We start from the raw sequence: 23,717 nt of genomic DNA, 5'->3' as shown, positions 1-23,717 counted from the left end.
ACAATCAAGAGACTCATGTTTAGCATTGTCATGGAGTGTTGAACTGGTGCTACTCTATCTAATTCAAAGAAGTTCAATGAATTGTGAACACCCAATGTAAAATATTTGGTGGACTCCACACTGGTATACAAACTAGACTTATGATTAAAACAATGAAAAAAGCTATATCTATTACAAAGACTCTTAACCCATCAATACTCAAAACTAACATGGAACACCACACAAGTCAATTATATATATATATATATATTTAATTCTTAATTAAATCAATTCTTCTTCTTTTTTTTGAAATGTGGATGAAAAATGTGTTTTACATTGGAATCGAACATTGGATACGTATATGTCTAACTTAATCGATTGTCAACCGAATTACCTTTTGCTATTAATTAAACCAATTCCTTTTTGGAAAACAACTCCTAATTTAATTTCTTGCAATAAAAACTATACAACTATCAACTGCACATGCTTGACCATAATTTTTGTATTCCCAACACCCTTCAATTGCATTGAATCACTAAATTACACTGATTTTTATTTCCCTTATTTGAAATTTAATAGGAGAAGATAATTAAATTAATTTGAATCAATAAATTAAAATAAAAAAGAATTAAAATATGGAACAAACAGAGCTGCATGAGACCAACATAATAATTAGAATTTTGAGTACTTAAAAAGGAAAAATTGGACCACATGTCTAAATAATGGATTGCATGTAATAATATTTGAATTGGGCCCACAATCCCAATTTTTTTAAAAAAATTGTGATATGGGTGGGGTCACACGCCCGAATACCAAATTTTTGTGGGCCTGAATCTCGACAAAGTGTCGAATCTGTCCCATCGAGGAGAAAAGTTGATCATTTATTATTTGTCAAATCAATAATGTTTTTGTGCATTTAGTAAAATGGATGTGTATTTAACAATTACCTTTTTTTTTTCTTTTTGTTTATGACATTTGCTTTTAGGTTTCTAGTGAAATGACCATTTAGGGTCAAAACAAATTTATTTATTTCATTTATTCAAACTCCAACAATTGTAGTAATTAATTAATTATCTTCTTTATTCTTTTTTTTTGAAAACTATGAACTTCAATATATATCTTAAATGAATATTTTTTAATATTATTTATTTGAAAAAAACTTTTAAAAAATATTTTGTCTAATTACTGTATCCTACCGATAGGATACTTATGTATCCTACCTATATCGGTAGGATACATATGCTATCGGTAGGATAGTCATATCATCATCAAAACGTGTCAAATTTAAGGTCAAATCTACTTCTCTAGGCTTGACGATTTTATAATTCTTGTGACAAGCAAACTTTAAGAGATACCAATACGTGAAATCACAACCATTTTAGAGAGAGACTAAAGTTTGACAAGACAAATTTATGTGAATCCCATGAGTCAAGTACAAATGGTACATCACCATTTAAGTTAGTGTGATATCTCAGTGAAAAGTAGACAAGTATTCAGGGTTAGTTTGCCATATAGGCTTGGAGTGATAGATTGAGAAATATTAACTTAGATTGTTTTAGCTGTAGCTATGGCTAGAGAGAGAATGAGAGAGTAAGTATGAGTAGGTAGGTACTCCACAAGTAGGAAAACTAAAAAAAAGCGAATCAAAGTCCAACCAAATGGGTCTTACCCTTTCGCATTACATTGAGAGTGAAATGAGCCTCTTGTAACTTCATTTTCAAATTCATCGTAGTGAAAAAGCTATTGAGTAAAAGTAAAATAATAACGTCGAATAAAAATAATTTATTTTGATTGTATTAATTATTATTGATGAATAAAAATAATTTATTTCATATATATATGTTATTACAACAATAAATGAATAAATATTAAATTATTATTTATAATTGTTGTTAATTTACTTTAATATTTATTCAGAATGGATAATTAATTCATTATAATAATTACTAATTTATTATAGCACTTATTAATTTATTATAAGAATAATTTATTTATAAGTATAAATATTAATTTATAATTTTTATTAATTTAATTTAATAGTATGTTTTGTAGTTTATTAACAATTTAATTTATTTCAAATAAATATTTCATTTAAATGTAAAATTGATTGGTCCTTGATTTTAAAATAAATGAATAAAAAAGTTGACTAAGGTTGGTGGGTCCCATGATTTTAAAATAAATGAATAAAAAAGTTGACTAAAACATGTGGGATCCATGCCTAAGAAAGAATAAAAAAAAAAAAAAACTACCCCCTATAATGTCTTTTCATTAGGGGGTGTAAAAAGTAAAAATATGGAGTCTTAATAGCATAACCCCCTAATCATAATGGACACAAACAATATATCTTTTGTTCCAGATAAAAATTAAATTCATCTAATCAAAACATCGAATATTTTAAGTTTATATCCGATAGTTTAGAATTAACATGTATTTTTCATGTTAAATTTGACTTTTGTTTGAAATAAAAAACACGTCATTGGGTTTGTTATGATGAATAATACATATTTATGATTTTTAAAAATTAAAATAAATAATTTTACTAGCTAAAAACGTTGTTACAGTGGGTCCTGCTATAATTTATTACAGCATAATGCCTTTTCATATGTTTGGCAAACGTTTGAGACATTTATTTATGGTAAGGGTACACGACGGTTAAAAACTCCTTTACTGCTTAAACCTAGTACGTAATTGTAAGATCGCCAGTGTGAAAGAAACCTCTCCGTGACTACAGGCCCGAATACATTACCAGTGCAATAAAATGTATGAAGTTTTACCTTTTTGTTAGCCTAATTTGAGGCTTCCCTTGGGCCACTTCCATGGCAGTCCGCAAAGGTTTTGGGCTTTATTGTATAACAATTCCTGGTTGTAGTACCAATAACAATGCTAGATGGACCCGCGGCAGGCACGTAGTTTGTCTTTCTTCAAAAACGAGTAAGGAACGAGCAGAGGAGGCGAATGAATGAATGAATGAATGAATAAGGGAGCACAAGACGAATAAGATTTCACTAACCCATTGACATAGCACCATTTGCAAAAGTTAGAGAGGGCGTCCTATACAAAATGAGGAAGTTTTGAGTCCAAAATCAGGCGATGATTCCATATATAACATAAATGCATCCACCTAACTTCCATTTTAGTTCCCAGCAACCAAATACAACAAAAATTTTGTATGCTCCTACTTCATTCAGTATATTATAAAGAGCATCACAGGACCACCGTTCTAAGAAGACTATGCAAGAGCCTTGTCGATTTCCTCTACATGATTCCGAAGTACATTCCACTACACGGAAAGGAAAAACAATAAGCGATTGTCTCTATCTCCATTGCTGAAAACATAATGTTATTGACGCACATACCTGTTCCATATTTAGTGAGATACCTGGAGAATGCAAATATATCTATTATCTGGTCATGTTATAGACATTAGAAACTCAACTCTACCTTGCTACTGCAAATAACAAATATACCAAACAGACCACGTACTTGCCAGATAGTGTGCCTTATTTGCGAATCATTAAATCATGGAACGACAACCATTAAAAGAAGACAAGGTAAGGGAAAGCAACATTTCATTTTTCAAAAGACTGAATCAGCCTTCATTTTATCAATAAACTAGTGCGGTCTCCATGAAAGTGTGAGCATTCCAATATAATTCAATAACTTGCCAAGTCTGTCTTTCATGAAGTCTTTATCAGTGAAAGGCTTTAACACAGGAACAATTAACCATTTATCACCATACAATTTAGAAAAGGTACACTAAAAGGCATGCATCTAAAGTAAGCATATATATTTTGCTCAAATGCAAAGTGCATGCTCTTTTCGCAATAGGAATATGCTGCCTTCTGCAGCACACACAGCATTCTTCAGCAAAAGGCTTAACACAGGAACAATTAACCATTTATCACCATCCAATTTAGAAAAGACTTGAACCCACAGTAACAATTCAAGTGAGAAAAATATATAAGCTGCAACAAGATATTAACGCTTCAACCCACTTGCATTGATGGAGTGTGTACTAGGTTTATCATCAATGTACTTAGCGCTTCGGAAAATTTCTCAACTAGAAAATGTAATTTGACCTTACCCAACTTTACCAAACAATAAAAAATAACATATGGCCCCAACATAAGGTATTTTAAATAGTATTGCCAATTTGGTAAGTATCATACAATTCCTCTTTGCCAAGTACCAGTGAGCCACTTCATGTTCAAAATGCCTTCAACTACCCCAATATGACATTAAATTGATTACGAATAGCAGCTCTGAATCCAAATTTGTTTTGCACATTCAGAAATACTCCTTGGCCAAGTTAACTATTCCATAGTTGCTGGCTTCAATTGGCCAAGAAAATGATAAATTAGGGTGGGTATTCCTCTGTAACAGTCTACTCACATAGCCAAACCTCACCAAAACACAAGCAATTGACAACCCTAGAACTTACAATAATTCTCACAAATCTATCTTAACAAGGAAACCACATCGATTTGCAAAGACAATAAAATCCAGTATCAAATATTTACAAATGAAACCAAGCCTCGAAGAGTAAACCCTAGAATAAACATATGAAGTAAACAACAACCAGTAAAAGAAGGCAAAAAGACACGAACCTTTCTTGCCAGGATATTGCTTGCCATCTTTGATGTAGAACTCGCGGATATCGACCCACACTTTCCCTTGCCAGTTCCTCACCGACACTCTCCTATTCTTCGATATCTGCACAACAGAACACAATAATCACATTACGACTACAATCGAATGAACCCTAATAAAAACACACATTCGCGTAAGTATCCATACATGTAGTCAAAAGCACCTACCTCACAAACAACGACGTCATCGGAGTCATCGGATGACTGAGCCTTTGAAATCTTCTTTCGCGGAGCGTGGGCTTCCGCGTTATCGTCCGATGCGTAATCCTCGTCCTTCCTCTTTCCTCTGAACGATGACATCTCGCTCTTCTGCAGTAAACTGAATCGACTTCTGTTCACTCTCTCCTCTTTATAGAATTTTGTTGAGACCAGTCAATCTTACACGCAATATCGGCGCGTGAAGCTACAACTACAGATACGTCAATTTTAAATCATTGATTATTTAAAATAAAAAAAAATGTTTTATTTTTGTTGGACTAAGGTATATGGTCTTTCTCATCATATATAAAAAAAAAAAATCGGGTTTTTGTTTTCTCGTCGATCAACAATAAACCTAATTTTTGGGGGAAAAGGAAGGAAATTACATGTATACCTGTGGTTCTAATTACTAAATCCAAACAGTTAATTTGATGGGGAATTTGTTCGTGAAGAAGCCGAAGATCACCGATGTGGATCGAGCCATTCTCTCCCTCAAGACCCAGAGACGCAAGCTCGCTCAGCATCAACAACAGGTTCCGTATCTATTTACGTCTACAAATTCACGTTTTAGAAATTTTGTACTGGGAAATTTTTAATTTGATATTCTTGGGCTTGGTTGACATGTTCAGACACGACGCGAATTGAAATGAATATGATAAAATCATTTGACTATTCAGGGAGCAAATACGGTCTGAGTTAAATCTTTTTTTGTTGGGCTGAATTGAACTCTTTGTTTCTATGCCGTTTAGAGTTTGTTATTGCTGCTGTGTAGGTGAAGGTGGGTGGGAGATAGGGTTTGTGGGAGATGAGGGAGAGGTGGCGAAGGAAGAAGATAATCAATTTAGGGGCTTTCACATAGATTGGAGAATGGACTTGTTGGGATAGCAGTCATGGTGTCTCAGGAGTGTTGCGATGGGCAGTTTTGGGACATTATAGTAGAGGTGATTGCAAAATTTCAGCATCATATATAGTATCATCCCATTATCATCTATAAAAAGTGCAAACTGACACCAGTACTTAGTTCTTACCTGGGTATTTTTTGTTTGTCGTAGACCATAAAACCGCGGAGGCAAATTTGAAAACATACAATTACTTTGAGAAGTGAATCTAGATTTTTAGCAGTTATTGCTTTTCTAGTCAATTTGGAAATATTTTCTGTCGGCAGCATCATTATTGTGGTTTGTTTCAGTTCATTTCGTCACTTCTTGTTTTAGTACATGTTGTGCTGTAACTAACTGCCGGAGAGATAATGGAAAAGGAGTAATGCTCTAAAGATGCTCTGCAATTGTAAACAGGGTCTTGCTCATCTGTACTTAAAAATACATTGGATTGTTGTACCCTTGGCGGTGCTCTTATTATTTAGTTCTCTGGAGATAAAATTCTTTGAAGAATATCATTATACAGAAGGAAAAATTGACAGTTACAACCAGCAACTGAGATATATGCACATTGTTTGTATTTTTTGGATACATGGTTAAATTATAAGATTAGTTTATCAGAATTTTTACACTTATCCAAACAAGAATGTGGATTTCTTTTGAGGCATTCACAGAAAGGAGCTATTTTTAGTTAATGCAATCAGTTTCTGTTCTGTTGTTCTTTCTGTTACTTTTTATCCTTCTGGTTCAGCTTGAAGCTGTCATTGAAGCAGAAAAGCAAGCTGCAAGGGATCTGATTCGTGAAAAGAGGAAGGACCGAGCCTTATTAGCGCTGAAGAAGAAGAAAACACAAGAAGAATTATTGAAGCAAGTTGATACCTGGCTCATTAATGTTGAACAACAAGTAAGTAATGATAAGAAGTACATTGCATCAGGTTTCCTTTTTTCTAACCTCCCTGAATTATTTGCAATTGTCTTAAGAACTCTGTCTTTTTATGCTCCAATTTTCTTTGCCTTTGGAATTTGTATAATCTCATCGCTCGCAACATGCCTATGTGGTTTAATGTTCTTTCTGGTTCAGTTGGCAGATATTGAACTTGCAAGCAAGCAGAAAGCAGTGTTTGAGAGTTTAAAGGCGGGTAATAATGCTATTAAGGCAATACAAAGTGAGATCAACCTTGAGGATGTTCAGAAGCTAATGGACGATAGTGCTGAAGCTAAAGCTTACCAAGATGTAAGTTTGACTTTCAGCTCCTTTTTCATTTTTGATCCTTCTCAGCATCTTGTTTGGATGTGGTGTTTCCGTGATACTTTTATATGAGTGCCTTTTCTCTCTCTGTCTCTATTTTAGTGATTTCCTACTAAAAGCTTTCAACTTTATCATTTTCTGAAGGAAATCAATGAGATCTTGGGTGAGAAACTGTCAGCAGAAGATGAAGAGGAGATTCTGGCAGAATTTGAAAATTTGGAAGCTCAGGTATGTGTAATTTCATTATTTAACTTGTCTCGTGGGCTTTATTGTATGTAAGGGAAGCTATTCGTGCTTTCATCCTTCCTCACTGAAATTGAAAATTGTTAGCATCTTGATGTAAATCGTCCATATTTTCTCAGATTACCGTTCAAGATATGCCAAATGCACCCACTTCTGTCCCATCAGCTGCGGAAGATGAGAAGTTAGATCTGCCCGCCGTACCAACCAAAGCACCCATTGCTTCGAATGTGATTGCTGATGATACTGAAATCGCTTCAGATGAAGTTTCTACCAAGAGAAGAGGTTCCTCTCTCTCCCCTCAATGTCTGTCTCTCTCTTGCATCTCTGTACTTTTATGACATGAAAACTTAAAAATTTCACAACTTCTAAAATGCAGTTTTGGAGGAACCATTGCCTGCTTGATTGGGAAAGAAACATCAGATGGCGTCACCTTCAAACCATATCCTTGTGGCTTTCATCCATGCAAGCAAAAAAGATTATTTCTTTGTCATTTGGTATTCTTGCAATTGCATGCAATGGTAATTGGGGATTTTCAGCCACAACTGATTGTTGTGCACAGCATTTGTAAAATTCAACTTCTGCTTCATATCGTGATTTGATCTACTTCTTCACTCTCAAGAGATGTTTATTTATTGGTGTGATGAATTATATCAGTTGCATACTTTTTATTTCTTAGCATAATAATCGGTTGAGAGAGGCATATGAATGATAGGATAGAAACCATATTTCAGCTTCCTCAACTCTCTGGAAGTCTCCCTGTTTTCCAATCTGAGTTTTCTTCACCAATTAATGATTGCAGTCCATTGTTGTTTGGGTTCTACACGAAGAAAACTGTTGCCAAGATGGGTCTTAAGATGCCAGAATGAGTGAGCCAAGAAAGCTTTTATCATACCAAACATGAAAACCTGCTCTCGTGATAATTACTGAACAAAAGCAATTGGATATTTGGATCGCATTCGGTCTTGGGTCCCTTTGCGTTTTATTTCTTGTTGTCATTATGTTAAAAAATAAAAACTAGATAATATTATTCTTGTGAAACAAAGGGGCTCATCAAACAAAACGGCCGAGAACAGATGAAACTCATGTGCATGGTATTTTATATAGAAATCTCAAGTACGAGTCTTCTTCATTCCCTTCTCATGTAATAAAAGGAAAAAAAAAAACAAAAGGGGTGCATTTGCAACTATGAAAAAAAACATGTGGTATCTTTGCAATTAGTGCAAAACTGGGCGGTGCATCTGGCATCTGCATATGTTCGGATAAAATAAAGCGAACGTTAAATGGGTAATCTAAACAGTGAAGAGTGAAGAGGTAGAGGAAGAGAGACTGAAAATTCTCCATAATAAGAGAGCAAGAGCTTCTAGTTAGCTTCGCTTTGATGGAGTGCTCTCTTAGGCTTACAACTTCACCGCCAACCACGTCAATAACCGACACCCGCAGGTCCAGAAACTACAAATCTCGAACCCTTCAAGTCTCTGCAGTCTCTTACAGGGAATTCATCAACTTTGCCATCGAAGAAACCAAAAGCCACACCGTTTTGGTGCCTTCTCCTCTCCAGGTACTTCACTCTACTCCATCTTGTTTATATATGCGAAAAATTTATGTAAAATATGTATGTAATGCGAGTTGTACTGTTCATGAGTGATTATGGGTTGTTCCTATAATTGTTTGGTTTGGGGCTCTTTTGTTCTAATTTGGCTCTCCAATTTTTTGAGTGAGTGGAACCATTTCCGCAAGTTCTTGCATCTTTGATCTTTGGTTATTTGTTGAATGGGCTGCTTTAGGGTTAGATACTATTTAGATTAATCTTTGGGTTTATAATATATATATATTATTCATACTGGGTACGATGTTGACATAAAATTGAGTGCTAATTCTTATAAATGCATAAGAAAAGAAAGTCCTTAACGGGAACATGAATGCTTGTGGATTTCTCAAAACTAATTAGTGGGTTAGTTTTGGATCATTATTGTGCATCTTCGTTATGTATTTTCATGAAAACGTCACCTGCTGCATCACCAGGAAAAATACAGGTCAGTCATTGCCTTGGACGGAGAAACAGAGCTTCAAATGGTATCATTCCAAGCTCCCAAGATTAGACTTCTACGTAGTTTGAGCATTGAGAATGAAAGAATGCAGGTCTGGTTATCGCACTTTTTTTCTTATTATTCTAATAATTGTAGTTCAACATTCTAAGCTAATGAACAGTTCAGAACCGTTATGCACTTATGCTACTGTGATGCTTTCCTCTGTGATCATCAAAAATGTCTGAAAGAACTTGTCATGATTTGGAGTTTTAATAAGCATATGAACAGTTCTTGGACATCATGTGAATTACTGGAACTTGCGGGTTGTAAACCTTTTTTTCCTTTTTAAAGATGGAATAATATTTTACCAGCAGAAAACAAATATGAAGGTTGGTCTTTGAAGGGGTTTTCTCATGAATGGATGGACAATATTCATACATATAATTCCAATTGTGTTCAGAAACAGTCATCACTATATTGGTACCGTATCTGCGTTGCAATGATGAGAAGCACACTAGTTCTATGCATACCCTTTTATTGGATAAGCTTCTATGCATACCCTTGACTCAAGCCTGATACATTTCTACTTCTAATATTAGCTTCTTATTAGCCTATGATGAACATGTTCTTGTCTTGTATGATTGCTTCGTTTCTCAGTGATATTCAATTATACAAAAAGTATAGTAATTTTAATATGTTTGGTAATTTGATGGGTAAAACACTTTATAAAATAGTATAAATAGATCATAGTGTATGAACTTCAAGAAAATAAAAAAAGAATAGAGGGAAACGAATGCTTATTGGGTGTAGAAAGACACTAAGTTTGTGCTCACTAATAGCTTTGGTATGTTTGACACTATTATTTAGGACAGAAAGATACTGCATATCAGAAGAGAGAAACAACTATATATATAAATGTAATATCGCAATTAAAAATGTAAAAGCCTGATGTTCAGGGACTTTGATTCGCAAACTAATGTATGCTCTCATGGCTAACATTTCTATACTCAAAATTTGTGCAGGTTTTTGATTTTGGTGTCTTTCCTAAACCAGAATTTGATGTACCCATATTTTGTGCCAACTTTTTCACCGCTGCTAGCATGAACATAATTGTATTGTAAGCTCTCTTCTTTGTTTTTATTTTTATATTTTTTATTTCAATTGAGAATCGAACTGTACACCTAATGCAAGTGTAAGGAGTTGGCTATCACTAGGCCACAAGAGCTCCTTTTGTCACTGTCTGCAGTTGGAGATGCTGCTGCATGTACCTCAGCTTAAAATTTTCCGTTCAAAATTACATTACTGTATTTCTGTCTTATAAGCTTGATCCGGATAGTATAGTACAAAAGAGTGAGCACTTACCGTTTTTCAATCATATATAGGGACCTTAACCCTCTGCATGATGTCACAATGCGAAGAGATTACAAGGAAAAGTACTACAAAAGCTTAATGCCTCTGGCTGTCAAGTATGCTGAGGTAGTCACATTGTTTGGATTGGCATACTATACAAATCCCAATTATTTGGCTCGTAATCCTTTATAAAACTTACCATATGGTGACTGAACACAGATTTCATGCAGCTTTTACCATGGGGAGGAAAGCTTACAAGCGAGTCTTTGAAATTTTTTTCACCAATGGTCATATGGACCAAATTTACTTCAAGTCAGTACAAACATGATATTCTATATTCTGCATTCGTGGATTATTACAAGGTAGAAGTTTCGTAGTTCTAAAAGCCTGTTTTGTTTACCACTGAGAAGATATAGTAAATGTATGTCGTGAACTGGATTATGGATTATACAGGAGAATAATGGGCAGCTGCTGAATTTTAGTTGTATGTTAAGTTTTTTAGTTTCTTTTTTAGGCATGGCTTAAGCTGATTGACCATGCAGTGGAGGAGACAGATGTTACTAAAATTATGAGCAACCGCGAAGCGCAACATAGATATCTGACCTGGCGAACAGAAAAGGTGATTGCTTCGTCTTTCTTTCTTGATTCTTCTTCTTTTTTCCCCGTGATTTTCATGCTTCCTACCATGCATGTCAATTCCTTAAGGATTTTGGTTGAAATGCTTTTGGATAGTCTCTTGCAATAGCCAACTTAGTTTGAAAATGTATCCTCCGATATAAATTGTACGTATGGTAATGTAATTATGTAAATGCAAATCACTTAATTTCACGAAAAATTAGGATAGAAAAAAATGTTTAGGGGCATATGCATCACGCTGATATTTATATCTTGTCATGAGAATCCTTGATAGCAATACATCCAAGATATGGAGGTAATTTGCATATACTTTAATTATTGAAATGTATAGTTTTTCGTGCATTTGTATTCTTTCAATCTCTCTGCTTATATTTCAATCTGCGCCTATGGATGTGATTCTGGGAAGCAGGATCCAGGTCACAATGTGCTGAAAAAGCTTGTTGGGGAGATGCTTGCAAAGGTATCATGGCTCAAAACTCCTATTTCATTGAATATCTTATCATCAACTAGAAGGCATTTTCTTACTTGACATCTAATCACCCCACAGGAGCTCTTGAGGGAGTTTCTCTTTCATGGAATAGATGAACTAGAAAGCAAAACATTTTTGGATTACTTCCCAGAGTATTGTTGCGAGGATGGGAACATAAATGAGAAGCGTAGTATCATTGGCAAGTCCTTTGAGAATCGCCCTTGGGATAACGAAGGAGAGTTCATTGGCGGCATTTAAAAATGACTTGGGAAATTTCCCTGGTTTTGCGTAGTTCTTCTGTTTCGAATTCACCAACTGCAAGGGCCTTTCGAGGTTAAGTAGACATGAGTTGCCAACTATTCTGTACTTGAGCTATGCTCTTCAGATTTATGTATTTAGGCAAACTTCATGTGTCTGTGAGGTGGTTCAATTTATGTCCATTTATCACTTCAACTAGTTAGTGACTCGGGTCTAAGGTAAGAGTGTAAAATAAATGTTACTTTTTAATGGTGTGGATGAATGAAATGACAAGTGGGATCCATTGCTCTGGGGGTCTCATATGTTTTAAATCAACGGTGTAGGTCTCATATGTTTTAAATCAACGGTGTAAACATGAACCGTTATTTTACATCCTTACATTATACCTTTATGTGATAATTCTTTTATTAATTGCAAATAGACGGACCAGTGTGGTAGTGAGTCTAGTGACAATGTTAATTTTGTTTTTCTATAAGCTTGGGCTGGGTCTGGGCTTATTTTGTGTCCAGGCTCGGGCCGATAGAAATTCAATTGTTGGAGCCACGCCCATGATCAGCTTCTCCCGGAAACCCCTCTACGGGGATAAATTTTCGGGCCACACTTGTTGGGCCATAAGGCCCATTACCGATGGAGGGAGTTTCCCGTCCGCTTCAAAAGCACGCCAAAACTTTTTCCGTTTCCCGTTCCCCGTTACAAAAGCGCGTCACCGACTAAAATCTCCATCACCTTTTATGGGCTGGACCGGCCAGGATTTTTTGCCCGTTAGCTCATGAGAATTCAAAAGTTTCCCGTTCGCGTCAAAAGTAAGTTTCCCGTTAGCGTTAGAAAAACGCGTCAAACGTTTCCTATAAATATCCCCCGTCTCTAGTGCATAATTTTCAATCAAATTTCGCACCTCTTACTACGAGAGGGAGACAGAGTTCGTGACTAGGGTTTACGAAATTGTTCAGAGTATTATGGCGGCCTGCGGTTTGCAGTTTCGAATTGCCAATTACATCTGGTATTATTAGCACTGTAAGTAGTCGTGTAGATTCAATGAGAAATAGGGTTTACGAAATTGATCAAATTGTTATGTCGGCATGTGATTTTGCAGTTTTGAATTGTCAATTCCGTCACGAGAAGAACTTATCGGAAGGAACTGGTACTAGTGGCATAATTGTAAGTAGTCGTGTAGATTCATAGATAACAATCAGGAAACCGTCAATGCCAAAAATACTCCGGTTGGGACAGATCACTGTAAGTATCCATCGACATCGATCATGCACTCTATTGTTATTCAATTTCGCACCTTTTATTTGTAGAAGTAAAGTTGACAACTAGGGTTTATGAAATCGTTTGAATTGTCATGGCAGTCTGTAGACTGCGGTTTGAATTCTGTTGATGGATAAGAAGCAGACGAAAATCTGATTCCAAGAATTAGTGCTAGTAGCACTGCAAGTGGTCATATTGATGGAAACTAAACAATATGACGGTGGGAGAGAGATATCGTTGTTTGAGGGAATCAACTCCATGGCGGTGTTCGCTTCTCCCACTCCGACATTGCCTCCTCCTATTCTTGTCATTCTGAACCCCACTTCCTCTGTCTTAGTACGTTCCCAAACATACATACATACGTTCACATACATGATTATTGACTTATTGTACGGGATTGATGATCTCTTCCATGCCGTTCAATTGCATGACTAATGCTTTGGCGACATTACCCAGGTTAACTAGTGTTTTTGTTTGGTGAACAACTAGGGTTTCGAGCTGCAACTTCCGTTGATGGATCAGAGAAATAGAGGAAGAACTGATCCCAAGAAACCTGTAGTAGTTGCACTGTAAGCGATCGTGTGGGTTCAAGCAAACCAATATGACGGTGGGGGAGACAAATTTCGCGTTGTTTTTTAGAGATTCAAGGTGGAAGATCCATGGCTGCCTCCATCCACTTGGGAGTCAATTCCTTCTGAAGGTCGCGTTCGGCTTCTCCTACCCTGACATTGCCTCCACCCATTCTTCTCCATCCGATCCCCACTCTCAAACTGCTTCTGTATCTGTAAGTGTTCCATACATACAAATGTTCACATGCATGTTATTGTATGTGATAAAAAAAAAACAAATGAACAAACAAAGAATAGGAGGCTAAACATGTTTGATTTAGCAAACAAGTCAAATTTCATTCATTTTGTCATTCATAAATTAAGCATTTGTAATGTCAAAGACAAAAAAGTAACACAAAGTTGCAAATGGAAATTAATGAATCATATGTAAAAATTATGAACTTGTTAAAAGGAAAGACAATGTCTGCCTGCAATGTCATTGTCGTTTGTTGAAAATACATGACTGTCCAGAATTTGATAACTCACAACCGTAACAAAATTTCTTGGGCTGTTGCAGCTGATGGCGAGGAATGTTTCTCACTTGAAAAGCTGGAAGATGAGATTGAAAAATAAAGTCTGGTATGGTTTGAATTTATATTTCTGAATGTGTTGCTTAGGTATTATATTTCTAAACATGTTGATTAGGGTTTTTTATTGTTGAATCTGTTGTCTAGTTTTGTAAATGCTTTGTCTTTGTTTTGTTAACACTTAACACACTCGGTTTTATATTATTGTCTACTCAAAGGGAAACTATTATTGTATTGGAGATTGATTTTTGTTATATTCAAAATTGTAAATAAAGGTTTGCATCTCATTGTTTTGTTTAATGGCAGTTTCAATTCTGTCAACACTTTATGTTATAAAACATGTATGTACCCTGTTAATATTTAAGCTTAGTATTGAGACTCCATTAGATGGACGGCTTTTTGTTCTGATATAAAAAAGGAAAAAGGATCAGCAAGAATAACGAGGCAATTAACTCAGTTAATTTTACTTCTCAGTTGAAGCACAGTATAATGTCTTCCATGAATCAGCTATGTGTTTTCATTTCCCTTGTGTCTTTTGCTGCAGGAGGCCAGTGTGGTGAGATTGGATTTAAATGCTTTACAAGGTGTACAGGCAGCCCTCATAAGCAGTCAGAAACTCTCTGCTGCATTCTGTTCTGAGCCAGCTGATCAGACCTTCCATCAAATTCCAAGTCTATGGAATAGGTCTTCGAGCACTTATGCTCTGGGGGTATATGCTTAACTCCATAGGCTGCTCAGGTTGCCTAGTGTTTCTTCACCTTGTGGCGGTACTGCTTCAGCCACTGAATACTCGAATGGTTGAGTAGCTGATCTCAATAAACTGTCAATGCAACTATGTAAGAAAAACGCTGCTGGGGAAGAATCAATTAACAAGACTACAGAAAAGTTCTTGCGAATTGTTTTAGTAGATGCTGTAATGAGGGGTAGAATCAGTCTCATTCAATTCTGACTGACAATCTGTTAAGTTATTTCTTAAATTATTTGTGAAAAAAGAAAGAGTGTACTTGAGTTGTGCCCAGGTACCAAAAACTATTTGGTGGTAATTTATGCATCTTGTGGTTACTGTACTGCTAGCGGGAACTCGTTTTTGGAAGGGCAAGTTTCAAGCTCAGTGAGGGGACTCTGTATTTTCACTCTTTATATTGCAGTGTCTAATCTCTTACACTTTGATAAGAACATGATTAACACTTTCTTCAGGGAAACTCAAATGAGAGAGAGTGGAGCCAAGAAAAAGAGCCATCTCTTTCGGGCTAATCGACAGACAGAAGGGAATGAACTCAGGCCTCAAAAGAGAATCTGATTATCTAGACTTAGAGAAAGAAGCTGTGTGTGGCAATGGTCGTCACAAGAGAGGGAGTGGCTGGTAGCTCTCTCCCACGTTATCTTTCATGTTGTTTTTCCAACCTCATACTTAAAATAACATTTCTAATCAACTACTGTTTGTGCTTTGTCTTTTTGTAAGTTGCCATTATTGCTTCCCACACTGATTTGTTCCATTTCTTTAATTACATTTTAAATGGGTAAGTTAGTGCGAAATCGCTGTGGGTTATTATTTACCGCAGGATTCAAGAAACGGAGTCAATTCTTATCCGCCACGTGGTATGGAAGTGGGTCCCAGATCATACTTGGTTGTGATCCCGCGCCCTCTTATAAAATGCGACTGTTTGGCCTTTTTCACCCACTCTGCGATGCAAGGCAGGCAGGTACTTCTTCCTCTCAAACTCAACTGCTGAAGACGATACGCTTTCAGGTTACATCAAATACGTCATAACCTGCCTTTTCTCTTTTTAGATTCTGTGGATTCTTCTTCCGATCATTCGTGTATATATGTTTGTTTGAGTGTTTGTATGGATTCATGTAATCTCACTGCAGATGATGATAAAAGAACGTTTTCTTCTCTGGTACTTTTTTTTTTTTTATCAATTTTAGGGTTTAATTTCCCTCAAAAGCTCCGCTGTACTATATTAGCAAAAGGCAAGTTTTCAAAACACTGGTATTGTTCTGCAAACTATGTCACTCAAAATGACTCTTATGCTCTTGTTTCGAGGAAAATCTATACTTTTGGAAAGCTCATAATTTTCTGGTGTTCGTTACTTCGTTTTGAGGAGTTTTACATATTTTTATAATACACATGTTGAAAATTACTATTTTTCCTTAGGAAAATTGTGGGTTTTCCAAAGGTTTGATTTTCCCTTGAAATAAATGGAGCCTTAAAATTCCTTCTTTTTGGTTACCTACTTATCTATCCTTTGTTATCCACTATGGCCTATGAAGGTTTAATTTTCTGCCTTTGCTATTCCTTCTTAGTACAGATTACTTTTACCAAGTTGAATGGCTGTGAAACACACATACCTTTCAAACTGTTAACAATGGATTAAGCACTTGTTTGTGTATGCTTCTTTTGCACTACTAAGTCTTGGTTGCATTGAATTTCCACATAGTTCCAATAACAGAATAAAGCTACAAATTGACATTAGCTTGATTTCCTTAATGGGTTTTTGGTTACTAAATTGAGTTATGCTGTCACTTTTCTTCTTCTTTTTTTTCCTTCTTACATATTCTGGACAATGTTTTCTTTTATTTTTCCATCTAGACTAAAGTTAAGGAGGACTTTTATGAATTGATTTGTATTTTTTTTTTGGCGTGGTTCTTGTAGCTGAGCTGTTCTGACGCTGAATCATCAAGAATCAGTGAAATTCTTATTATTTGGCGGCAGCAATATGGACTATGTTTATGGACCAGGAAGGAACCATCTATTTGTTCCTGGGCCAGTTAACATCCCAGAGCCGGTCATCCGGGCAATGAACAGGAACAATGAGGATTATCGTTCTCCGGCTGTTCCTGCGCTGACAAAAACTCTGCTTGAAGATGTGAAAAAGATCTTTAAGACAGCCAGTGGCACTCCATTTATGATCCCGACCACGGGTACTTGTTCTTTTGCTAAATCAAAACTGTAAATGCAGATGATGGAATTCTGGACTATCCTAAAAATGTATCAAAGAAAAATCAATTGAAATGCTTAAAATAATGCGTGGAAAAGAAAAGGAAAGAACATATAATAATGTCCTACTTATATGATGCCTAGGTGTCCTTGATTTACAGATTGATTTATGTTAATAGTAATATCATGAATGGCACACAGTATTTTTTTTTCTTGGTTATCTAATCTCACACCAATAGAATAATCCTTGGAAATTTTATGTGTTTGAGTTAATCTGACTCATGTTAACAAACATATCTGTTTTGTTCAGGAACTGGTGCATGGGAGAGTGCACTTACCAACACACTGTCACCAGGAGATCGAATTGTGTCTTTCCTGATTGGTCAATTCAGTTTGCTCTGGATTGATCAACAGAAGCGCCTTGGCTTCAAGGTCGATGTTGTAGAAAGTGACTGGGGTGAAGGTGCCAAACTCGACGTTCTGGCATCAAAACTTGCGGCAGATACTGCACATACCATTAAGGCCATTTGCATTGTTCATAATGAGACAGCAACTGGAGTAACCAACAACTTGGCTACGGTCAGAAAAATACTTGGTAAGTGCACGATCTTATGCTTTTGGTAGTGGGCATGCCTCACAATGTGAACACACAAAGTCTGATTTAAGAGCTCAACAGATAATGTAAGGCGTTTTTGCCTGTTTCCTTAGTGAATATGCACTGTAAATTACTAGAGTATTTAGAGAAACCCACAAATGTTTCTTAGTTGTTTTGATGTCTTATTTTATGTAGTTTTAGGTAGTTTTATGATGATCATCTCATACATGGTTACTTTCAGATCACTATCAGCATCCGGCCCTCTTTCTTGTTGATGGAGTGTCATCAATATGTGCTCTTGATTTCCGTATGGATGAATGGGGAGTAGACGTAGCTTTAACTGGCTCTCAGAAAGCTCTTTCTCTTCCAACTGGGATGGGCATTGTTTGTGCCAGCCCCAAAGCTTTAGAAGCTTCTAAAACTGCAAAATCTGTGAGAGTTTTCTTTGACTGGAATGACTATTTGAAGTTTTACAAGATGGGAACATTTTGGCCATACACCCCTTCCATCCAACTATTGTATGGACTCAGAGCAGCTCTTGACCTGATTTTTGAGGAAGGACTTGATAATGTCATTGCAAGACACACTCGTCTTGGCAAAGCAACACGGTGAGACATTATTCATTTTGCGGGAGGTCTCTGACTCTTTGATATTTAATTGTCTATTATATCATATGCCTTTGCATTTAGCCCTATATAGATGAATTTCTTTGGTGGAGCGAATTTTAAGGAATCATGATAAGATTTTAATTCATTGAAAATGTAGACTGGCTGTGGAAGCTTGGGGCCTTAAGAACTGCACTCAAAAGGAAGAATGGTACAGTGATACAGTAACTGCGGTTATGGTTCCCCCATATATAGATAGTTCAGAAATTGTCAGAAGTGCATGGAAGAGATACAATTTAAGCTTGGGTTTGGGCCTTAACAAAATTGCTGGGAAGGTATTCAGAATTGGGCATCTTGGAAACTTGAATGAGGTAATTTGATTTCTCTTGTTGCCACATGGAAGATAATATTTCTACTCACAATTATTAGGAAACTCCATATATATTTATGCACTTTGTAGGGGTAGAGGCTGCTACTACACTATTTAGAGAACGCAACTCATTTATGAGAAAGTTTATTAGAATGCATGTTGTTTCAGTTTTTAGCTCAGTGCTTTGATTACTGTGACAAATAACATCACCAAAATTTTAAGAAACTCTTAAATTACTTTCTGAACACAGGAAGATAGCTCGTTTATTCCTAAATACAAATTATTGTTTTCCTAGTCACATTCGGTTTTATTAGTGCTTGCATAGGTGCTACAGTTGTCTCTGGGTGATTCTCAATGATTCTTTTTTCTTTTTCGTTCCTAACGGACTTTTATATGACATGGTCTCATCATACGTAATTCATCTTGTTTAGTACTGAAAAATTCAGTCATCATAATGTTTTGAAGGTTATGACTCAGTAATCAAAATTGCTGAGGAAGGTTGTTGATATTACTTTCGTGGTGCTCTCTCTAAGTTGTTTTTTGAATTTTTAGTTGCAACTATTGGGTTGTCTTGCTGGTGTTGAGATGGTACTTAAAGATGTGGGATACCCAGTAAAGCTGGGAAGTGGAGTTGCAGCTGCCTCTGCTTACCTACAGAACACCACTCCTGTGATCCCTTCGAGGATTTAACTGCCCTGCGATCTTGTAATTACTTTCTCCTATGCCAATTGCTTCAAGTTACTCTGTATAAAATTCATAACTTTGTTTCGCACTCTTCTAAGGCTTTGCCGAACCTGAACTCACTATATTGTTATTTGTATTATTTTACACTTGAAGTCTCCAAATCTAATTAGCATCTCAATTTCTTGTTGAAATGTTATAAATTAGGGATGATTACTTTTTTTTCTATACATCAATAAACTTAGCAAGTTTCTGGAAAGACCCTAGATTGATTTTTGCATAGATTGCTAACCAATGACACTTAATACATGGGCAAATGTAGGTTGAACCTGACATCTATAAATTGATAGCAGCAAACACATTACTAATTTGAAAGGTATGTGTTACCACCTTGAATATACTAGATTGGTTAGACTCTAGTGTAGCCCTGAAAATTTTTACGTGTGCAATACGCCAATACCTTAATTAGGTCTTAATCTTCTTCTTTTCAAGCCTTCATAGACTTAATAGAAGGTACCTTGATATAGGAAAACATGTTTTTGCAGTAGAATTAGCGTTTCTTTAGAGAATAAATGGAGAGTAAATGTAACCTATCACGTGGAAATTATGAACCTGAACATATTCCTTCAGACAGTTGTCTCCAAGAATAATTGGCTCGGACTTGCAGTCAATAGGGTAGATCTTATGAATTCACCGTTACTGTTTTTATGCTTTGTTTGTTTAATTGACCTTCAGAGTTTAAGAGGTCTTATAGTCGTAAAAAAGCTTCAAAAACCAAATGCATTTCAAGGATATATATGTTTTGATAGTAAGAAACAGAATGCAGATGAGGCATCGGACTCGAAACATATTTGAAAGGGTTATTTCTAGGTGGTCATAATTTATGGGGGGTTATGTTCTTAATCTTTTGACGGATATGAGAATCGAAATTTTCACAAGGGGTGTTGAGGACGATTTTAGATGAATTTAAGCTTTTTAAGTATCTCAGATAAACTACAACAATGATTCCTGCAATGGTAGCTGAGTCAAGAAAGGTGATTAGGTAATATCATGATTAGGAATTACTTGGCAAATTACTTGTTAAGAGTCTCAATAATATCAGAAACTAGTGGTTTGTCTAAGCTACTCAAGAAGATATTTTTTCAGGCTATATATCAATATCACTACATGGTACTGATGTTGAACTTGTTGGAAAAAGAAAATGGTACTACTTTCTGAAAGCCAAAACAACCACATAACAGTCAAACAATAGATACAACAAAAACCAATAACCTTCAGACTCATTGGTCCCTAGACAGAGTGTCTTTCAGTAACTTCACCATTTTTAGTGACATTTAGCACCCATTAATTAGATGGGGAAGGGGAAGACACATATTCTTCTTCCTAGGTTTGTTCTTGTTGGTCATCCATGACAAGCACCCACCTTGTGTGCTGCGCCTCCATCTCCCCTTCTCCTTTTCCTTTCCTTCTTTCTCTTTTCTTTTCCCATCACTTCTGCCTTTATTTTCTACAACCTGCACTTAACTTTCTTATTTGAGTCAAGCAGGAACCTGTAGAATATACTGGAATGCTTGAGATATTTTTTGAACAGACTGTACACATGTTTTAGTACTGAAAGATGTATCAGTGTCGTTGATGAAAGAGAGCAAAATTTGAATGGACAAGACAAAACCTGTGTACAAAAGTTATACTGAAAATTTTTGCAAATACTAAGAAACTGCAGACTCAATATTTAAATTTTCTTACACTGTCAATTAATTCCAACTTTTATAATCCTAGGTAACATTTTTTTTTTACTGTTGCATCTCTGCATAATAGTTTTGTATCTAAGCATACCTTTTTCTCACGTTTCATCTTTTCAGTAAAGTTGGGTGAATCTCTGCCTTCTTCTTCACATTGCTTCAGCAAGCTCTTGATGATTTTTTGGGAGGAAACGAAGCTGGAGCTGTTTGATTGAAGCTCAGGCAGTGTGCTTTGAATGCCAACATCCATAGTAATGGTCTCGACATCCTTGGTAACCATCTCGACATCCTTTGCTTCTGAAATTTGATAAATAACTTCAAAATTGAACTCCAAAATAACACTTGAAGAACACAAAACATAAGTAATAGAAGAGATGCAACATGTGTTTTTAGGACCTTGAATTGGAAAGTGGAGTACACTAGGCACACAAGACCTGGTGTGGATTTGCTTTGATTGAAAAGAGTAAACAAGAGGTGCAGACATAAAAGTCCTGCTTGTATAGTTGCGGAATGATCTCGCGCTAAGTGTTTTAGCTGATAAACACTCCAGTGGGACCTCCCCTGAGTGTGGATTGCATATATACTTCTCTGCTTCATTCCACTTGGAGTTTAAAGCAAACCCATCTGGTGATAAGCAATCCCAACTGTTGTAGCCATACCTTGCCTGCAAAGCTGAAGTACACAACCCCCCAAAAACACACACATTGATCACATAAACACTTAGTGAACTTAGTACAATAAGTTCATATTTTTGAGTACTTAAATCACCTTGAAGAGCAGTTGTGAAGGAATAAGTAGATGGGTCTATTTCTTCTGCAAACATAAACTGGGTTGTTTGAGAGACACATGTCTACACAAATGTAAGCAAAACCATAAAATGTGGTATAACAGACAGACCTCTCAAGGTATAGCCTGGAGATGAGGCAGTGCTAGAGATGGTTCTATTTGATCTGAATGACCTTGCTTCTTCTCTCTGTCTTTCGATGTATGACGTGGAAAACCGTCTTGAATTCGTGTTTCCTCGAGCAACTTGAGCCTTCAAAGCCCATTGTCCAAGGTTGAACTCTTGTTGGACACTGGATGGGGATTGTTCCATTAGATTGAGAGCAATAGTTTAGGAAAGTAATAATAAACAACTTTATTACTTTCAAGCCAAAGAGAGGAGATGTATCCATGTTGGGTCATTCTCAAAATGGATGGTTTTGGATAGATGGATAGGGAAAACAACAGGGCAGTGCCCAGAAATTGGTGGTTTTGTAGTTTGTGCATGTGGTTATGCATGTGAATGTCATATTCCGGTAGTACCAGTATACTGGTGGCCCCCCAACAACAAATTTTAGACTCACCAATCACTATTGCCCACCCCCCCCCAAAGTTTTTTGAGTGAAATCTTTCAAAATCTACTACAACTTTTCATGTAAGTTGTATCATATTTTTATCTGACCGTAAAGGAACAAATCACAAATGCAGTACGACTGCATATGGCACCAGGTATTCACTTTTTTTTTGGCTTGTTTGTTTGTGTTTGGTGATAATATTGAAAATGAAATGTGCATGAAGGCAATAATTTGATCGTGTTTTATTGAGCAAATTGGATCAAAGTCGTCCTTAGATAATTACATCAGCCCAAGCCCAAGTCCAATTTAATGTGGGCCTGACTAAAATGTAAGAAAACAATGGAGGAACTTTAGTCACACCTCACTTTTTATTAAAGATACCCCGACTTACTTTGATTTCACGTTGACTTCGTATATTCTGAGACTTAGGCTTAAAAGACCCCATAATACTCCAAGCCTTCGAAGCTTAGAACGGGGAGAGTGATTCTGTCGATAGAGAACCTAGGGCGCGGTGGAGAACGGAAGCTAGAATGTCGTGGAGCGCGGAGGGAGGGCTCTGGTGACGCCTTCGGCACGCCGCTGATATTTGAAGACGAATTTGAGAAGGGAAGTAAGTCAGTAAGGCCCTTCTTGCTCGAGCATGGTCACCAGGGTGGAGTAATGCCGATAAGGTGCTGACCACATTCCTAAATGGACCATTAATGGAGTGCTCAAAGAATAGTAGAGAGGCGGATAGTGCTACCTCCTCATTTCTCTCTCCCCACCTTCATTTTGGGGAGGTAAGTGTTAGAAAAGCGTTCCATCTTGTTCGGATCAAGCAAGTCTTGTGGGCCAATGAAGAGAACAAGGCTGGTGAAGAGAGTGTGAACTTGTTTCTGAAGTCAATTGGCCTCAGAGAATATTCAAGATACATGAGTTTTAACCATCCATAGTCATGAACGACCTCTTCTAGGGCACCTTAAGTTCTTTGTGAAGGTTCTGCAACTTCCATGGAGCTGGGGAATGAAATACTTCTGGGATACGTTATTGGATGCAGATGCTCTTGGTTGGCAATATAGGTTGCGATCATTGACAGATCAAATGTGGGGTTATAAAGACAGTCTGTTTTGGACATGAGGTGCATT

General features: G+C 36.4%; 5 protein-coding genes across 21 annotated transcripts; 3 read left to right on the top strand and 2 right to left on the bottom strand.

The window, feature by feature from the left end:
- Positions 1-2,955: 2,955 nt before the first annotated feature.
- Positions 2,956-4,968, bottom strand: LOC120001846 (RNA polymerase II transcriptional coactivator KIWI). Of its 4 annotated transcripts, none has more exons than XM_038850335.1 (4): positions 4,797-4,968; positions 4,587-4,692; positions 3,336-3,377; positions 2,956-3,259 (listed from the first exon to the last, which is right to left on the bottom strand). In XM_038850335.1, exons 1-4 carry the CDS (start codon positions 4,926-4,928, stop codon positions 3,063-3,065), a joined length of 477 nt encoding a protein of 158 aa, XP_038706263.1. In that variant the 5' UTR covers positions 4,929-4,968; the 3' UTR covers positions 2,956-3,062. The 4 variants fall into 4 exon arrangements, with proteins under 4 accessions (XP_038706263.1, XP_038706264.1, XP_038706265.1 ...); XM_038850337.1 differs by having other exon boundaries at positions 3,068-3,259; positions 3,336-3,358; positions 4,797-4,957; XM_038850336.1 differs by lacking the exon at positions 3,336-3,377 and having other exon boundaries at positions 2,957-3,259; positions 4,797-4,966.
- Positions 4,969-5,154: 186 nt separating this feature from the next.
- LOC120001723 (vacuolar protein sorting-associated protein 20 homolog 2) lies at positions 5,155-7,863 on the top strand. Its single transcript, XM_038850155.1, has 6 exons — positions 5,155-5,359; positions 6,456-6,608; positions 6,786-6,938; positions 7,098-7,181; positions 7,316-7,478; positions 7,573-7,863. Exons 1-6 carry the CDS (start codon positions 5,258-5,260, stop codon positions 7,596-7,598), a joined length of 681 nt encoding a protein of 226 aa, XP_038706083.1. The 5' UTR covers positions 5,155-5,257; the 3' UTR covers positions 7,599-7,863.
- Positions 7,864-8,471: 608 nt separating this feature from the next.
- Positions 8,472-12,234, top strand: LOC120001734 (phytochromobilin:ferredoxin oxidoreductase, chloroplastic). The gene is made up of 8 exons (XM_038850180.1): positions 8,472-8,754; positions 9,219-9,335; positions 10,246-10,340; positions 10,606-10,699; positions 10,804-10,935; positions 11,088-11,192; positions 11,619-11,669; positions 11,757-12,234. Exons 1-8 carry the CDS (start codon positions 8,575-8,577, stop codon positions 11,934-11,936), a joined length of 954 nt encoding a protein of 317 aa, XP_038706108.1. The 5' UTR covers positions 8,472-8,574; the 3' UTR covers positions 11,937-12,234.
- Positions 12,235-12,814: 580 nt separating this feature from the next.
- Positions 12,815-21,758, top strand: LOC120002008 (serine--glyoxylate aminotransferase). Of its 12 annotated transcripts, none has more exons than XR_005469081.1 (13): positions 12,815-12,950; positions 13,030-13,172; positions 13,289-13,523; positions 13,677-13,971; positions 14,313-14,374; positions 14,867-16,072; positions 16,979-17,247; positions 17,574-17,858; positions 18,100-18,466; positions 18,624-18,834; positions 19,386-19,538; positions 21,377-21,528; positions 21,650-21,758. XR_005469081.1 is itself a non-coding variant. In XM_038850547.1 (12 exons), the coding sequence occupies exons 7-11, from the start codon at positions 17,043-17,045 to the stop codon at positions 19,521-19,523; spliced, it is 1,206 nt and encodes a 401-aa protein (XP_038706475.1). In that variant the 5' UTR covers positions 12,815-12,950; positions 13,030-13,172; positions 13,289-13,523; positions 13,677-13,971; positions 14,313-14,374; positions 14,867-16,072; positions 16,979-17,042; the 3' UTR covers positions 19,524-19,538; positions 21,377-21,648. The 12 variants fall into 12 exon arrangements, 10 of the variants coding, with proteins under 10 accessions (XP_038706475.1, XP_038706471.1, XP_038706472.1 ...); XR_005469082.1 differs by lacking the exon at positions 21,650-21,758 and adding an exon at positions 19,837-19,890 and having other exon boundaries at positions 21,377-21,648; XM_038850547.1 differs by lacking the exon at positions 21,650-21,758 and having other exon boundaries at positions 21,377-21,648.
- LOC120002010 lies at positions 19,946-22,839 on the bottom strand. 3 transcript variants are annotated; one of them, XM_038850553.1, is made up of 4 exons: positions 22,154-22,839; positions 21,653-22,069; positions 21,351-21,553; positions 19,946-21,028 (listed from the first exon to the last, which is right to left on the bottom strand). In XM_038850553.1, the coding sequence occupies exons 1-4, from the start codon at positions 22,350-22,352 to the stop codon at positions 20,849-20,851; spliced, it is 999 nt and encodes a 332-aa protein (XP_038706481.1). In that variant the 5' UTR covers positions 22,353-22,839; the 3' UTR covers positions 19,946-20,848. The 3 variants fall into 3 exon arrangements, with proteins under 3 accessions (XP_038706481.1, XP_038706480.1, XP_038706482.1); XM_038850552.1 differs by having other exon boundaries at positions 19,948-21,028; positions 21,351-22,069; XM_038850554.1 differs by having other exon boundaries at positions 20,889-21,064; positions 21,351-22,069.
- Positions 22,840-23,717: the final 878 nt, after the last annotated feature.

Source organism: Tripterygium wilfordii, chromosome 7, assembly GCF_013401445.1.
Source record: "Tripterygium wilfordii isolate XIE 37 chromosome 7, ASM1340144v1, whole genome shotgun sequence".
Classification (NCBI taxonomy): Eukaryota; Viridiplantae; Streptophyta; class Magnoliopsida; order Celastrales; family Celastraceae; genus Tripterygium; species Tripterygium wilfordii.
The sequence above is the reverse complement of the archived record's forward strand: the minus strand, read 5'-3'. Positions and strand labels throughout refer to the sequence as shown.

Coding starts and splice junctions, on each gene's coding strand:
- LOC120001846 (XM_038850335.1), bottom strand. CDS start 4,928: ATGTCATCGTTCAGAGGAAAGAGGAAGGACGAGGATTACGCATCGGAC. Junction 3,378..4,586: donor GCAATATCCTGGCAAGAAAG/GTTCGTGTCTTT, acceptor ACCAGATAATAG/ATATATTTGCATTCTCCAGG. Junction 3,260..3,335: donor TCTCACTAAATATGGAACAG/GTATGTGCGTCA, acceptor CTTTCCGTGTAG/TGGAATGTACTTCGGAATCA.
- LOC120001723 (XM_038850155.1), top strand. CDS start 5,258: ATGGGGAATTTGTTCGTGAAGAAGCCGAAGATCACCGATGTGGATCGA. Junction 5,360..6,455: donor TCGCTCAGCATCAACAACAG/GTTCCGTATCTA, acceptor CTTCTGGTTCAG/CTTGAAGCTGTCATTGAAGC. Junction 7,182..7,315: donor TTGAAAATTTGGAAGCTCAG/GTATGTGTAATT, acceptor ATATTTTCTCAG/ATTACCGTTCAAGATATGCC.
- LOC120001734 (XM_038850180.1), top strand. CDS start 8,575: ATGGAGTGCTCTCTTAGGCTTACAACTTCACCGCCAACCACGTCAATA. Junction 10,936..11,087: donor CATTCGTGGATTATTACAAG/GTAGAAGTTTCG, acceptor TTTCTTTTTTAG/GCATGGCTTAAGCTGATTGA. Junction 11,670..11,756: donor TTGGGGAGATGCTTGCAAAG/GTATCATGGCTC, acceptor ATCACCCCACAG/GAGCTCTTGAGGGAGTTTCT.
- LOC120002008 (XM_038850547.1), top strand. CDS start 17,043: ATGGACTATGTTTATGGACCAGGAAGGAACCATCTATTTGTTCCTGGG. Junction 17,248..17,573: donor ATTTATGATCCCGACCACGG/GTACTTGTTCTT, acceptor TGTTTTGTTCAG/GAACTGGTGCATGGGAGAGT. Junction 18,467..18,623: donor CGTCTTGGCAAAGCAACACG/GTGAGACATTAT, acceptor TTGAAAATGTAG/ACTGGCTGTGGAAGCTTGGG.
- LOC120002010 (XM_038850552.1), bottom strand. CDS start 22,352: ATGGAACAATCCCCATCCAGTGTCCAACAAGAGTTCAACCTTGGACAA. Junction 22,070..22,153: donor TCCAGGCTATACCTTGAGAG/GTCTGTCTGTTA, acceptor TTATGTTTGCAG/AAGAAATAGACCCATCTACT. Junction 21,029..21,350: donor AGATGAAACGTGAGAAAAAG/GTATGCTTAGAT, acceptor AGTTAAGTGCAG/GTTGTAGAAAATAAAGGCAG.